A 16299-nucleotide genomic window follows, 5' to 3' on the forward strand; every position below is an offset into this window, starting at 1 on the left:
CAAGAAATTCATTTCTGCACTAAAGGCAGTTTTAATCATTTCTTCTTACCATCCTCCCTTAACCTCCTGAACAATTTTACCAGACACTTTCCTCTGTAAATAGTTGTTTTTGAGGGTATAGACTGAACTCTAACATGGAAAGAATAAAGGCCACCTAACATGGAACCACCAGGAACCACCAGAAAATCTCACAAAAAAATAACTGGTGGCCTTCAGAAAAAAAGCATCGCTTGCATACAATTACATCTAAAATAAATTCCTCCACATGAATCTCAAAACAGGAAAATGTTACCACAAATAGTAATACAGCCTATGTAAAATAAGTATATCTGTCTGAAATAAATTACTGTGTTGACAGGCACACAGCATCACCGAGGAAAAAAATAAATCCTGCATGTGATCTTAGCTTTCTTTCCCACTATAATAACCAGAATACACATTTAATGTATGCTTTATTTTTGAGGCATAACTTACCAATTTAGCAACTTTCCCATAGTCAATCCATCTGACAGTAGCAAAATTTGTAGATTCTGCACAGTTGAAACCATGATTAAAACCAGCATGGTAGCCATATGGGAAAGTGATCATAAATTCTCCAGCTTCCTGTGTGATCTGCAGGGTAGAAAACATATAATATTTCCCTATTATAAGATTTTCCAACATGATGGAAGATAATACAAGAATATATATATATGTGTATAACTGGGTCACTTTGCTGTACAGCAGAAATTGACAGAACACTATAAATCAACTATAATAAAAATTTTAAGATTTTCCAAATTACAAATACAATTAAAATGTTTCCTATTTTTTAAAAAATGTTATGATATCAGACCTATACTTGTATAAAGAAGTCTACCCCACGCCAATTCCCCAGATCTACTTAATCCTTTAATAGTTTTTCAGCAAACTTCAAAACACTTATCTAAACAGGGTGTGAATTTTTGGCAATGTAGTTCAACCATTCAGTCCAGAATCAAACTGTATTTTATTTGAAGATGTCTTTGTTTTATATTATTCAAATACATGTTTTCATATTAGCATTCAATATGCATATTTTAATACTTTAAAAATTCATATTATTGGGATTATATAATAGGACATATCAACTGACATTTTTCAAGTTAGAGCTGTAAAAACTTTGATAACACATGCTGAACAGGTTTTATTATGAAATCTTATTGCTGAAGAGTCAATAGCATTCACCAATTATCCTTTCGTAATGTTTAGAAAACATTAAATTAATGTACTCCACTTAATAGTATAATTTCTATAAAATAATTATTCAAATATATATGCAATATATAAGTATGTATGTGTGAGTGCATTTTCAAAAATAGTGTTTAAAGCTTAGATAAATTAGTCAGCAGCATAAAAGAAAAGATGAAAAATTCCTAATTTTTAAATTGAAGAAACTGGGTATTTTATAATCACCAAAGATACAAAATACACTATGAGCTATAGAAAAATAATAAAGCTAAATTTTAAAGTTTTTTTTAACTTGTCTGCTCAATAGTAGACTATCAAATTTATAACTCACTAGTTCATTCAGTCACCTTGGCTTATTTCAGTCCTAAAATGTTGCAAAATGAATATATGTGGTTATGCACTTGTGTGGAAACATACAGAAGACACAATGTATAAATACAGGTGCACACACTGCAATTCAGTTACCATTTTAGGAATGCTAAAATGTTGTGTGGGAAAGTATTTTCTTTCCCAGCAATTCTGAAATTTAGCTCAACACCCTCTCCCCCATGACATTCCAGCAGGTGTTCTACTGCAATGAGCAACAATTCACCTGCCACCTGGCAGGCAAAGAATGGCTTATCAGTGCTCCACATGGTTCCAGTTCCATCATTCCAAGGCACGTGAGAATACAGCCTGATTCTCTCCTTTCGGGTCTCATTGCATCTCATTAATTATAACTGCGCTTGGAAACTAGGCACTTCCTTCTTATCATGTGATAAAACAAAACTCACCCTGTTCAACTGTTTCTAGGCCTATAAGGTGGGGGAAGGGGGGAAGACCACTGTCACTGGGATAAGGAAACTAGCTTCACTGATCCATTGAATGTTACCCATGATCTTTCTCTACCTAGAAAACCATTGAAAAAGTACCTGGTCCCAATGAATGGGACTCTAAATGTTATGCCTCTATATAATTTCTAAAAACAGATCAGTACCAGTTAGCCAAAACATAAGGCTAATTTGCTGTCTCTATATAATTAACTTATTTTTTTTTAAAGCACAGGGACAGAAAAAAAAAATCCCTTTTATTAAGCATCATAATTCCACATGGCAAAAGATGTTGGAAAGGATAGTGCACATAATAAAAAAGCAGACATTAGCTATTTGTTAAAGATACTTTTTCATATATATGTATGAATATGTAAAAATACATCTGAAAGAAGAAGGAAAAATGTCAGTCCAACTGTGAAATGACTGCCTAAAGAGAGAGGGTGGAACTGAGGAGGAAGGGTGTGCTATTACATAACATGTGCTATGCAAAGCCCTTCAGATAGATAATTTCTTTGCATTCTCATAATAGCCCAATTAAGTGTACTATTATTACTCCCATTTTCCAAAGAGACTGAAGCTCAGAAAAAAATTATGTAATTTACCCAAGTGACAGAAGCAGGAACGAATCTGGGATGTTTAACTCAGAAGTCTGAGCTACTCTGTCCCATATTGCATTATCATCATCAGAGCATCAGCTCCTTGAGGAACACAATGTTATCACATACCCTTCATCAAGTTGGGAGGGGAACTGCAAATGCCAATCATCCCTCTAAAATGCTGGAGTCCACCATTTGTGGATGAACACTCACCCTGCCACTTCCCACAGAAGTCACTAAATGCCGCATCTTCAAAGGACCAGATAAGAGTCTGGTACATCTAGCAATCTACCAAATAGTACCAGAAAGGGGTACAAGGCACCTGCCTCCTTCTCTCCAAAGATCAGAAAGAAGCTACAAGCTCCAAAGGCCTCCATTCTGGAGAAATGAGCCAATCCTGCAGTCCTCCTTTATGTAACTCCCTCTTCCAAAGAACACCTTGATCAATTCCTATCACCAGCCTTAAACCCAAGGAGGCTTTCCCGTCTTGGAAGACTCTAGTCTCCTCCTTCTCCTCTGCCTTCTAATATTCCAACTTAAATAAGAGTGTTTAATCAAGCTTAAGCCACCATGCAATGATGATAGATCTGAGATGGAAGGCCTTGGTGGCACAGCCTCTGAGCTCTACTGCAGCAGTGCTGAAGTCCACCCACACCTGTGGACATTCCCCACGGTGCAAATCTCAAAGGTACACTTTTGGTCATGGTAAGGGTATGTGACTAAACCAGTGGAGAAAGCATCCTCATCACACAGGACAAATATGCCTCATGCATGTCTGCTGCACAGACCATGTGTGAGTCGGCAGGACCACTTCAAGTTGAAGAATGTTTCTTGGTCGTTGCAAAAATTCTACTTTGAACAAAGCCTGAGCTGGTGACGGTGGGAGTGGAAGACAGGGCTTTAAGGGCCTGAGATTAAGAAGAGGTAATGATTTGGTCACAAGCGAAAAGCTTCTAAGGTAGAAAAAAGCAAGGATTATGGGAAGATGGTCAAATAAAAAAACGAAAAGAGAACGGAGCTATTTTTTAATGTTTCTGCAAGTAGCTAAAGACCTAATCCTCCTCCAGCTGAGAGAGAGCTTTTATTTATCTGGTCAAAAGCTTTTTTCATTTCAGCTTCTTCACATAAAAATGCTCATGCTCTGGAATAATTGTGACCCAAAAACTACCTCTAGACACAAAGAAAGAGGAATCTAGGATGTACAGAGTCTTAAAGAACTTAATCTTCAGAAATACTCCAAAGAAGCAATAACTGATTATTAAATCATCAGACAATTTTATACATAATGTAATCTCAAATTGTATTACGTCTGAAATGTGTTTAGGTGCAACCTACTGGCACCATAATCATTGATTCTAACCAACCAAATTACTAATAAAATTTGCTCTGAGTTCTTTTTTTAAAAAATAAATACATATACACAAACTATACTGCTCATATAAAAGACCTCAATTCAGAAGTGCTACATCTTATTCTGTCAAATGTGCTATATTTTACTTTGAGTATTGATATAAGATAACCAGAGCAGCATGAAATCTCTAGTAAATATATTTTGAAATAAAAGCAATGTCAAATTAGTATTTAGATAAATAATTGTTACCTAAATAAAACATGAATCTGAATTTTTCTCCCCACATCCTAAAAATCCTACTTGAAATTAAAGTTATATTCTTTTATGTTAAATTTGTCTTAAAAAATATACCCACATGAAATGAATTTGTTAGAGTAATACTAATATACCTTGTCAAAGGGAATACCGTATTTCTTCAGTACTGAGGGAGAGATCAGTGTCATCTTGTGGCGAAGAAATGCATCACACCCTTGAGAACTGCTTGGGAAAAAACCTAAATGGAAACAGTAAATATAAGCAGTAATTAAAATAAAATTTCAAACCTTTTTTTTAAACTCATGTTCTAGTATTCTTACAGAATGACAGCTTTATGCAAATATAAACCAACTTCCCATCAAAAACTCTGACTAAAAACTAGAGTCGGAATTCTTAAAAATTTAGGGATACATATTTTAATCACCAAGGGTTGACGTTTTTTACAAAAAGACCTGCCAAGAGTTGTTGGCATAATATAAAATTACTAAACTTTATAAATTCCAATTTGTAACAAATTTAATCTATCCATTATCTGATAAATGGAGAAAATATTAAGGGAGGTTAGAAGAGGAAAAATCTGCATTTTAATAGAGGTATCTCTCATTTTAGATTCCTAGAAGCAATCATTCCAAAAGCACTTGTCCCAACACCTGGCATACAGCAGACACATAGCAGTTTCCCACCTTTATTTCTTTCTGATCAATTTTAAATAGTTTAACTGCTACTAATTTCCTGAACTAACTCCCAGCCAGCACCAGTCAAGAGCTTAGAAACCTGTCTCATCAGCCTGTGTGGGCACAGCATTTTGAGCAGGCATTTAAATGAAAAAGCTAAACAAGCAGCAATCTTTTCATTTAACAGTATATTATACACTGAAAAATAGTTGTTTTTCTCCATCTCTGCCTTTAATCCTGTGGTCTGTCTGAGGCAGATTCTCATTAACTCAGTTATATAAGCTAGAGTAACACGAATGTGCGTGATGCTCTGTCCTTCTGTTTCCACACTCAGATGGAATAACTATCACGTGAGAGCAGGAAAGCAAGAGAAAGACAGGAGAAACAGGGAAGAGACAGAGGAGAATCACAGAGCGAGGGCCCAGAAGGAACACAGATGCATCAGGAAAGCATGTGTGGCAATACATGGGGAGAATGGGAAGAAGCACAGATACTGTTTTAACTCCTCCACTGCCAAGAAGAAAATAAGGCCACTGGAAATGTTACTTATCTGTGTGGCTTACTACAAATAAACAGCTCAAGAATATGACCAATCTGATGAAAGAATTATCAGCACTCACTACCTAGTCATGAACCATTTTCACTTCATAGATCAGCAAGGTTTTACAGGAATAATTTCAAAGTAAATACGTCTTTATTGATGCCACATGAAGTATGTGAGGCCACAGATCATCAGAAGGCAACAGATCAAACACTGAAAAAAGAGCCATTGGGTGCAGAGAACCACCTGCAAAAAGCAGTACATTCTGTATTTTTAAAATCAAAAATAGAAATATTAAAAAGTGCATACCAATAGAAACAGCAGAAATATTATCATTCTCTACAATACCAATGGGAAAAAAAGAAATAATTTTCCCCTATGTGGTCATTTGATGCAGCCCTCTATGGGTGATATTTGTAATACATAAATAGAAAATAAATAGCTTTTGAAAGAATGCAGACATTAGTCAATGGAGAGAAAGTGTCACACAATGTAATGACAATATATACACAGCAACATGTCTTGAGTCTATACCACAGAGACTCAAAAGTTTAACAGTATAATTTAAATGGATCTATCAAACTTTTCAAATCTGTAACTTTATGCAGCACTACATGAATTAAGTTTTAAATTAAAATCAATGAAGACAGAAGAATCTATTTAATTTTCCTTTGATATGGATTTGTAATCAGGACCTGAACAATGTGGTGACTGGTCATAAGTTAATTTAAATTGGAAAACCACTGAAGGAAGGCAATTTGCAATATATTAAGAACTTCATAGTGGTTCGGAATTTATATTTTCAACAGGCTATTAGAACTGTATTCTACATTGCCCTGGAAAACACCTCATAAACAGCACAAATTATGTACAAAGTATGTGTGTGAAAGTGAATTTTACTTCAAAATAACTGAAGGAGTACATAGTTCACTCACCCTCACTCCAAATCAATAGTTGATTTGATTCAATATATAAGCAAGCCAATATAACCAGAATACTATTTTATACAAAATGATAATAATTTTTAAAAGTCAGAACTATTCTGGCTACAGGAACATTGCAGCTTTTGTAATAAGTGAAAAAAACAAATCTGAAGTCACATGTATAAAATATAGCAAAAAAAAGAACTGGTAAAAAATACAACATTTAACAAAAAATTCAACTTAAGACTATCAAAGTTTTCTGAAAATCACCAAATAAAGAGAAAAGGTATATATTAAAAAATTTTTGCAAGTAAGTTATTTAAAATATACCTTTTACAATCTTTTTTTTTCTACTCTAATATATACTTTCTTGAGGTTCTTTTTTTTTCTAAATTTTCAGTAATTTATTTGGAAGAGGTCTTCTCTAGAAGTTATCATATTTTAATGTTCCTACTGAAACATGCATAAAACTTTCCAATTTGCCAGTCACAAAATGGAAGAGTCCACTCTCTCACAACCTTGAAGACCAAGAAGTTCTAATAGTGAAATAATTCTGGGAGTTCCCATTATGGCTCAGGAGGTTAAGGACCCAATGTTTTATCTGTGAGGATATGAGTTCAACCCCCGGCCTCACTCAGTGGGTTAAGGACCTGGCACTGCTTCAAGCTGTGGTAGGCAGATGTGGCTCAGATCCAGTGTGGTTGTGTCTGTGGCATAGGTTGACAGCTGCAGCTCCAATTCGACCCCTGACCTGGGAACTTCCATATGCCACAGGTGCAGTTATAAAAAGAAGGAGGGAAAAAAAACAAAAACAGTTCCATACCGACCCTTCGAGTATACAGTAGTAGAAACAGCAGCCAGCATCTCAACACCACACCTCATATACTCATGGCCACTAGGTAACACTCCAGGTGTAGAAGAACACACAGAATAAACCTGGCATGTCTTTCTGCAATATCTACTTTTGTAATTTTAAATTACTTGGTTTACTTTTAACATACAAACAAATGTACTAAGGGCACAAAAGGCAAAATCCGGGAGTTCCCATTGTGGCACAGTGGAAATGAATCCAACTAGTATCCATCAGGACACAGGTTTGATCTCTGGCCTCACTCAGTGGGTTAAGGATCTGGCGCTGCCATGAACTGTGGTGTATGTTGTAGACAGGCTCAGATCAAGCTGCTGTGGCATAGGCCAGAGGCTAGAGCTCCTGCTTCAACCCCTAGCCTGGGAAATTCCATGTGCCACGGGCGCAATCCTAAAAAGACAAAAAAAAAAAAAAAAAAATCAAAATCTGCATGAGTGTTGTGGGGCAAAAACTAATGTTTCACTCTCCTCTCTTTCAGGGATACTTTGGAAGAAGCATTTAAGAGGCAGTCTCCTGAAAGGTGTAAACTGTGCTTTGGGATTTTGTGTAAATCTTGCCCAATCTCCCTTACAAGCACTTAACATAAAGCTTACTTGAGCACCAACTTTCCTCTCTCCTTTACTGCTCACAACAAACATGTACCTTATAATTCCTATTAAACAGCAGAACTAAGTTTTAGACCAAAACTCTAATTATTTGAATTATTTGAAGTCATTCTCATCTTGCCCACATGGCTAGCAAAACAAAAGAGAATAATAGTTAAGAACCTCTACAGAGACATGCATTCCTAACACAAGTTCAATAACTCACACATCCTTGACTAGTCCCATAATCTCTCAGCTCCTCAATTTCCCTATCCATAAAATCAGGATGTTAATATTACCTTCCTCAGTGGTTTGTTTTTCCCCTTTCAAAATATAATTGACATACAACATTGTATGAGTTTAAGACATACAGTGTAATGATTTGACATATGTATATATTGTGAAATGATTACAATAAGTTTAGTCCATGTTCATCACACAAAATAGTTATAATTGTGTGTGTGATGAAAAGTTTTAAGATCTACTCTCTTAGCAATTTTCAATACTGTATTGTTAACTATAGCCACCATACTATAGATACATCCCCAGAACTTAACTCATCTTATAAGTGGAAGTTGGTTGGGGTTTTTTGTTTGTTTTTTCTTGTTTGTTTGTTTTGCTTTTTTTTTTTTTTTTTGTCTTTTTAGGGCCACGCCCATGGCATATACAAGTTCTCAGGCTAGGGATCCAATCAGAGCTGTAGCTGCCAGCCTATACCACAGCCACAGCAATGCCAGATCCAAGCTGCATCTGCGATCTACATCCCAGCTCAGGGCAACAGGGGATCTTTAACCCACTGAGAGAGGCCAGGGATAGAGCCTGCATCCTCATGGATACTAGTCAGATTTATTTCTGCAGAGCCACGACAGGAACTCCAGGAAGTTTGTATCTTAGATCACCTTCACCCACTTCTCCCACCTCCTGCCTCTGGAAACCACCAAATTGTTCTCTGTACCTGTAAGTTTGTTTTTTAGATTCCCCACATAAGCAAGATCATATAGTATTTGTCTCTCTCTTTCTGACTTATTTAACTTAGCATAATGGCCTCAAGATTCACGCATGTTGAAGAAAAGGCAGGATTTCCTTCTTTCTTAATGCCTGAATAATATTTCATTATTAATATCCCATTCCATTCATATTATATATACACTTATATAACATTTTGCTTTATCCATTCACCTGCTGATGAACACTTAGGTTGTTTCTGTGCCTTGGCTACTGTAAAAAATGTTGCAATGAACACTGGCATGCAGATATCTCTTTAAGACAGTGAGTTCATTTCTCTTAAATACATATTCAGAAGTAGAATTACTGGATCATTTAGTAGTTCTGTTTTTAATATTTTGAACAACCATCACTCTGTTCTCCACAGTGCCTATCCTCACTGAATGGATCCTCACAGGAATCTAAGGAGATAATGTACAAAAAACTTTGCCATTGTAAAAAAAAGCTGGCAACAACCTAATGTTCACCAACGGATAAGTGGAGGAACAAAACATGGTCTATCCTCACAATGAGATATTACTCAACTATAAAAAACAATGAGGTACTACTATAAGCATAACATAGAAAACATGCTATGTGAAAAAAGCCAGACACAAAAGGTCACATGTTATGTTATTCCATGTACATGAAACATCTAGAATATGTAAATACCTAGACAAAAAGCAGACTACTAGTTGCCAGAGGCTAGGGAGGAGTGGGGGGGGGGGAAATAGAGCATAACTGATTAATAAATACAGGGTTTCCTTTTAGGGTGATGAAAATCTCTTAGACCAGGTGATAGTAACACAATTTGAATATACTAAATGCCAGTGCACTGTACTCTGCAAGATGGTTAATGGTTTATCTTTCATGAATTTTATCTCAACTTAAAACTTAGTCTCAGACAGGATTAAGATGGCGGAATAGAAGGACTGGAGCTCAACTTCTCTCCTAAAAACAACAAAATTCACAACTAAAGACTGAGCATTCTTCACCCAAATGGACTGGAAACCTTAAAACAGATATCCTACTCCAGAAGAAAAAAAGGAGGCCACATCAAGAGGTAGGAGGGGCAATTTCACAATCTAAACAACCCCATACCTCTCAGGAGGGAAGCTCCACAAACTGAAAACTAACTGGTTCACAGACTCACCTACAGGAGTGAGAGTTCTGAGCCCAACATCAAACCCTCACGTGCAGGGATCTAGCACTGGGAGAAAGAGCCCCTGGAGCATCTGGCATTGAAGGCCAGTAGGGTTTGTGCACAGGAGCTCCACAGGACTGGAGGAAACGGAGACCCCATTCTTAAAAGGGGCACATGGACTTTCACATGCACTGGGTCCCAGGGCAGAGTGAGGTCTCCATAAGAATCTGGGTCAAACCTGACTGCAGTTCTTGGAGGACATCCTGGGAAAACAGGGGTGAATGTGGCTTGTTGTAGGGGAAGGACATTGGAAGTAAAGCTCTCAGGAATATTCAGCGACATGGCTTTCTCTGGAGGTGGCCATTTTGGGAAGCCCTAGAGCAAACAACAATCCAGGTGGGATCAGCCCCGCCCCTCAGTAAACAAGCTACCTAAAGACCCCTCAGGCACACAGCTGCCTCTAATCCCATCCAGAGACTAAGCCCCACCCACCAGAGGGATTAGAATCAGTTACCACTGGGCAGGCATCAGCCCCTCCCATCAGGAAGCCTACACCAAGCCCCCATACTGACTTCAGCCACAAGGGGGGCAGACACCAGAAGTAAGAGAGGCTACAACTCTATTACCTATAAAAAGGTCACCACACCAAAAACCTATAAAAATGAAAAGACAGACAACTATAACTCAGATGAGGGAGAAAGGAAAACCCCAGAAAATCAGTGAAGCGATGAGGAGATTCTTAGCCTCCAGGAAAAAGACTTCAGATTGTTGATGCTGAAGATGATGTAAGACATTGGGAATAAACTGGAGGCAAAGATGGATAACTTACAGGAAATACTGAGCAAAGAGATACAAGATATAAAACTTAAACAAGAAGAGATGCAAAATACAATAACTGAAATAAAAAAAAATCACTAGAAGCAGCCAACAGCAGAGTACAGGCGGCAGAAGAACAAATAAGCGAGGTGGAGGACAGATTAGTGGAAATTACGGATGCAGAACAGAAAAGAGAAAAAAGATTGAAAACAAATAAAGAGAGTCTCAGAGAAATCTGGGACAACGTTAAATGCACCAACATCCATATCATAGGGGTGCGAGAAGGAGAAGAGAGAGAGAAGGAGACAGAAAAAATATTCCAAGAGATAATAGCCGAAAACTTCCCTAACATGGAGAAGGAACCACTCACTCAAATCCAGCAAGCACAACAAGTACCACATAAAATAAACCCAAGGAGGAACACCCCGAGACACATATTAATCAAACTAACCAAAATTAAAGACAAAGAGAAAATAATGAAAGCAGCTAGGGAAAAGAAACAAGTAACATACAAGGGAACCCCAATAAGGTTATCGGCAGATTTTTTCAACAGAAACTCTGCAGTCCAGAAGGGAGTGGCATGATATATTTAACATGACGAAAGGAAAAAACCTCCAGCCAAGATTACTTTACCCAACAAGGCTCTCATTCAGATTTGAAGGAGAAAGCAAAACCTTCACAGATAAGCAAAAGTTGAGAGAATTCGGCAACATTAAACCAGCCTTACAACAAATACTAAAGGAACTTCTCTAGGCAGAAAAGAAAACACAGCAACAGGAAACAAAAATTCCACAAATGACAAGGCTCACCAGTACAGGTATATGCACAATAAAGATATGAAATCATCCATGCACAATTATACCACCAAAATCAGAAATCAGGAGGAGAGGTGGGTACAAACGCAGGACACTGGAGATGAACTTGCAATTAAGAGAACAACAACTTAAAACACTCTCATATACATATAGACTCTTACATCAAAACTTCAGAAGAACTGCAAACCAAAAATCTACAATTGATACACAAACAAGGACTCTCTGGAGAAGAAATATATCTCATAGTAAATAAGTGCAAAATCCACCATGAAGGGGGTCATTTGACATCATCCTTGGAATGCTGAAGACTTCTTACATCTGATTCTGATTTCCTCTCCATCAAAGAATTTATGATAATTATAGTTAAATAATGCAACTGTACAATTAAATAATACAGTTCTACAACCATTTCAGTTCAATAACCATTTCTCTCCATGGTACAATGTAAGGTCTATAATGTCTTGTTTATCACATCACCTAGAATGGTGTAATGCCTATATTGAAGAATCAATAAGATGTAACAAAGTGTGAGGACATATTTATATAGTGGCACTGTTTTTTAACCAATTTATGCGTTTTATATTTTACTTACTTTCAGAGGGTATATACTATTTTTGTTATTCTTACCAGTTAAGTTATTCTTTTTATTATGCTATATAAAATATTTAATGGTATATAAGGCTTTCGTTATAAATTTTAGTTGCATAATATAACAATTTTAATGCTAATTGTTAAAGAAAAATTGAAATGTAATAGATAATACTAAATAGTAAGGATGAAAGCCATACAAAATGGGATAAAGTATAGAATAAACTTCCTATTTGTCTCAGCATATTTTCCATTCCACTTCTCCAGAGAGTCACTTAATCTTTTTCTTAAGATCCATGATATAACAGTCTGTTTGAATGTAATTGTGTTTAAATGTATGTATTTTATTCTGTAAAAAAAAAAATACTTAATAAAATTTCAAAAAAAAACTTAGTCTACCGAACACATAGTAACATTCAATGAATAGCAGCTATTATCATTATTCCTATCACTCATTTCCACCATGTTGATTCTAGTCATAATGTTATTTCAACAAATCTGCTTCTACCATGATAAGGAGCATGTATTCCACCAATCCCAAAAGAGCCCTGACTGGAAATCTAAAAACATCCCACAATAACATTTGCTAAGACTGCTGAAGTTCTGCTGGAAGTTTTACAGCAAGGGGAAGTGCAGAATCACATAAGCCCTCTCAAGGACCCTGTCATATATACATCCAACGGTGTCCTGGATTCAGTGTAAAAGTGAGCTGATATAAGAAGCACTTTTTTTTTCTTTTTTTTTTGTCTTTTCTAGGGCCACACCCATAGCACATGGAGGTTCCCAGGCTAGGGGTCTAATCGGAGCTGTAGCCATCGGCCTACGCCAGAGCCACAGCAACACGGGATCCGAGCAGTGTCTGCAACCTACACCACAGCTCACAGCAATGCCAGACCCTTAACCTGCCAACAGACTTGCTCAATGCAAGTGTCCACAAACAATCTGAAAAAAAAAATGGACTATCTGCAACTCACAATAAAGTGAAGCACAATAAAATGAGGTAGGCCTGTAAGGGTTTTTGCAGTATTCATATGATTGATATGAGACTTAAAAATATACTAACCATATAAGTGAATGGTAAGGAAAAAAGACATAGGAAAAGAATATGTAAGGAATGCTTCTACAGGAAATGCTAGGTATATTTGTTTCACATATGAAATTTCTTACATGATTGTTAATGGAAAAAAATCAGTGGGCTACATTATGTGGGGAGAAACCTGGTAATTTTTACCCACATTTCTAGCTAAAAGGTCATCATCAAAGGTTTAAGCTATAGTTGACCTCTGTACTTCCTACCATTCATTGAGCAATTAATGCTTGGATAGAAAGTTGTCACACTGCAGGCTTCACTCTGCTCTACGTGTCCCATAACCTATCAACATCACTACTCTAGGTAAAGCTCCATGGAGCTCTCCAGGGAGCACCAGGACAAATTCCTACTGACCATGGTATTGGGAAAGATGGTGGTTCTCCTAAACAATAGCCTTATTTTTATCTCCTAAAAGGAGTGCAGTGAGTAACGGGAAAGTTTTTTCCATTTCAAACTGGTTGACAGAACACTTAGAGTTAAAATTTCCACCTAATTTAAAAGTATAGATCCTGGGAGTTCCCGTCGTGGCGCAGTGGTTAACAAATCCGACTAGGAACCATGAGGTTGCGGGTTCGGTCCCTGCCCTTGCTCAGTGGGTAAACGATCCAGCGTTGCCATGAGCTGTGGTGTAGGCTGCAGACGCGGCTCGGATCCCGCGTTGCTGTGGCTCTGGAGTAGGCCGGTGGCTACAGCTCCGATTCAACCCCTAGCCTGGGAACCTCCATATGCCGCAGGAGCGGCCCAAGAAATAGCAACAACAAAAAGACAAAAGACCAAAAAAAAAAAAAAAAAAAAAAGTATACAAACCACTACATATGTGTTTTTTTTCCTGCATTCCTGAGACCACTATGTTTCAACTCCAGCTTTTTCCCACCTTGCCACAACTCATAGACCAGACAGGTATAGTTCACCCAGGACTCTCCAGGCCAAGCATTCTGGCTCAAAGAGGTCAATCAAGTTAACTGGAATTTTCCTGGCTCAGCTTCCACTCCACAGTATCAAAGAACTATTAATTTCCCTCCATAATAATTTTTCTCTGCTAGATGGCATTCCCTTCCTGAATTCCTCCTCTCCAGTCCCTACCTATCACTTCTCAGAATTGTCTTTCACCTCACATTCTAGTTATTCTATTTTGGTGCATATTATGTATTATTGCCCAATGTTTAAAACCTACCAGGAACATGGCTAAATACAAACTATTCAAAAACTTAAATACAGAAAGTGATATGAGGAAATTAAATCCAAGCGTTGTTTCACCATTCTTTTTTTTTTTTCAGGGCTGCACCTGCAGCCTGGAAGGTCACAGGCTAGGGGTTGAATCAGAGCTGCAGCTGCAAGCCTATACTACAGCCAAAGCAATACCAAATCTAGGCCACATCTATGACCTACACTGAAGCTTGCAGCAATGCCAGATCTTTAATTCACCAAGCAAGGCCAGGGATGCAACCCATATCCTCACAGATACTACGTCAGGATCTTAACTTCCTGAGCCACAATGGAAACTCCTCACCATTCCTTTTTTTTTTTCCCCTGCTTTTCAGCACCAAACTTGTGGCACGGCACATAGAAGTTCTCAAGCTAGGGGTTGAATCAGAGCTACAGCTGCCAGCCACAGCCACAGCCACAGCAAGGTGGGATCCAGGCAACCTGTAGTGTAGTGTCTGCAACCTACACTACAGCTCATGACAAAGCTGGATCCTTAACCCACTGTACAAGGCCAGGGATCAAACCCACATCCTCATGGATACTAGTCGGATTCATTTCCGCTGAACCACAACGGGAACTCCCCGATCCTCACCATTCTTAATGTAACTCAATTGATAATAAGACAAAAATAAGCATACCCTGACCACCACACACTGATCTCCATGCCTAAAGAATGGGTGAGGCATGAAGTTAGAGGATACATCACTGGATTTCATCTTTTATGGCATGGGGGGCCCTTAAAATTGATTATTTATAATTTGGGGTATTTTATTAATTAGCTTTTCAAAAAACATGCATTTTAATATAATATTTTCAGGCCATCATCTAGATGAATGCTTAAAGGAATAATGTATTTATCATTTTGAGAGCTGATAAAAGTACATTTTCCTAATTCCAAGACAGAGATATAAGAAGGGGTCTAGGAGTTCTCATTATGGCTCAGCAGATGCCTAAAATAGGGATCTCTGTAAATCAGGCTAAGATTCTGTTCCACAGGCTTGACCTCAAGATGACTAGTCATTTAAACACACACACCAAAATTAACTGCTTTAAAAAACTTGAATTAAATTAATCCTTCATAATAATGATTCACTCATTCCCTTTTACTGAATGTCACTTTTTTAATAAGTCAAAATGGACCTTTTCACAACTAAATATAAGAATTTAAAAGAACCAGTGTGTTCATTCTGCCATATTATCTTTTAAAACAAAATTCCTGCTGATCTTTCATACTTGCAAAATCTGCTGCACAAAGTCCTAACTCACATATTCTTTCCCTAGTATCCAAAATGTCAACCAAATTAAATCACCTTTAATTTTTGAAAAATATTAGCATTTTATTCACAATAAGAGAACAAAAAAATTCAGCCTCTCCCAATTTACTTTAATCCATATTTCGTTTAACTTAAAAGAACAGCAAAGATATTGTCTTATTTCTAAAATAGATGAGATTTAGACATTCATAAAACTGAAAATCTCAAAACTGTCATTCATGATTTAACATTATATCTCTATTCTCCTTTATACTGTCTATTCAACTGCATCAAACTAAAAATTAGAAAGAATGCAATGGCATTATAGGAGAACATAACAAGTATAAAAATTACAACAATTCACTAGATATTTTTTTATTACACTTATGTCTACATAATATGAAAAAAATCCTGTATAAATGAGAAAGCAACTGAAGGGCAAAAATCAAACTCCTGGCTTTATTAGATGCAGGCCCAACATCTTTCAGATAAAATATTTGTAGGTGCCACAGTCAATCAAGATTTCAATAGAAACCAAAGATGAAAGCATTCATGCATAAAAGGCAAGTGTGATAATTATGATGTGCAGA

At 37.0% G+C, this 16299-nt stretch overlaps 1 protein-coding gene across 4 annotated transcripts in view; it reads right to left on the reverse strand.

Annotated features, from left to right (window-relative positions):
* KDM4C (lysine demethylase 4C) overlaps positions 1-16299 on the reverse strand; it is a 436444-nt gene that overhangs the window by 299203 nt on the left and 120942 nt on the right. For 3 of the 4 annotated variants that reach the window (XM_021063858.1, XM_021063862.1, XM_021063866.1), the window contains 2 exons: positions 4358-4461; positions 475-612 (listed from right to left, as the gene is read on the reverse strand). In XM_021063858.1, the coding sequence (XP_020919517.1) occupies positions 475-612; positions 4358-4461 (242 nt within the window). Of the gene's footprint in view, positions 1-474; positions 613-4357; positions 4462-16299 lie in introns of those variants that run through there. The other variant, XR_002336050.1, reaches the window with a different exon arrangement.

Source organism: Sus scrofa, chromosome 1 (assembly GCF_000003025.6).
Source record: "Sus scrofa isolate TJ Tabasco breed Duroc chromosome 1, Sscrofa11.1, whole genome shotgun sequence".
In the NCBI taxonomy this organism is placed as follows: Eukaryota; Metazoa; Chordata; class Mammalia; order Artiodactyla; family Suidae; genus Sus; species Sus scrofa.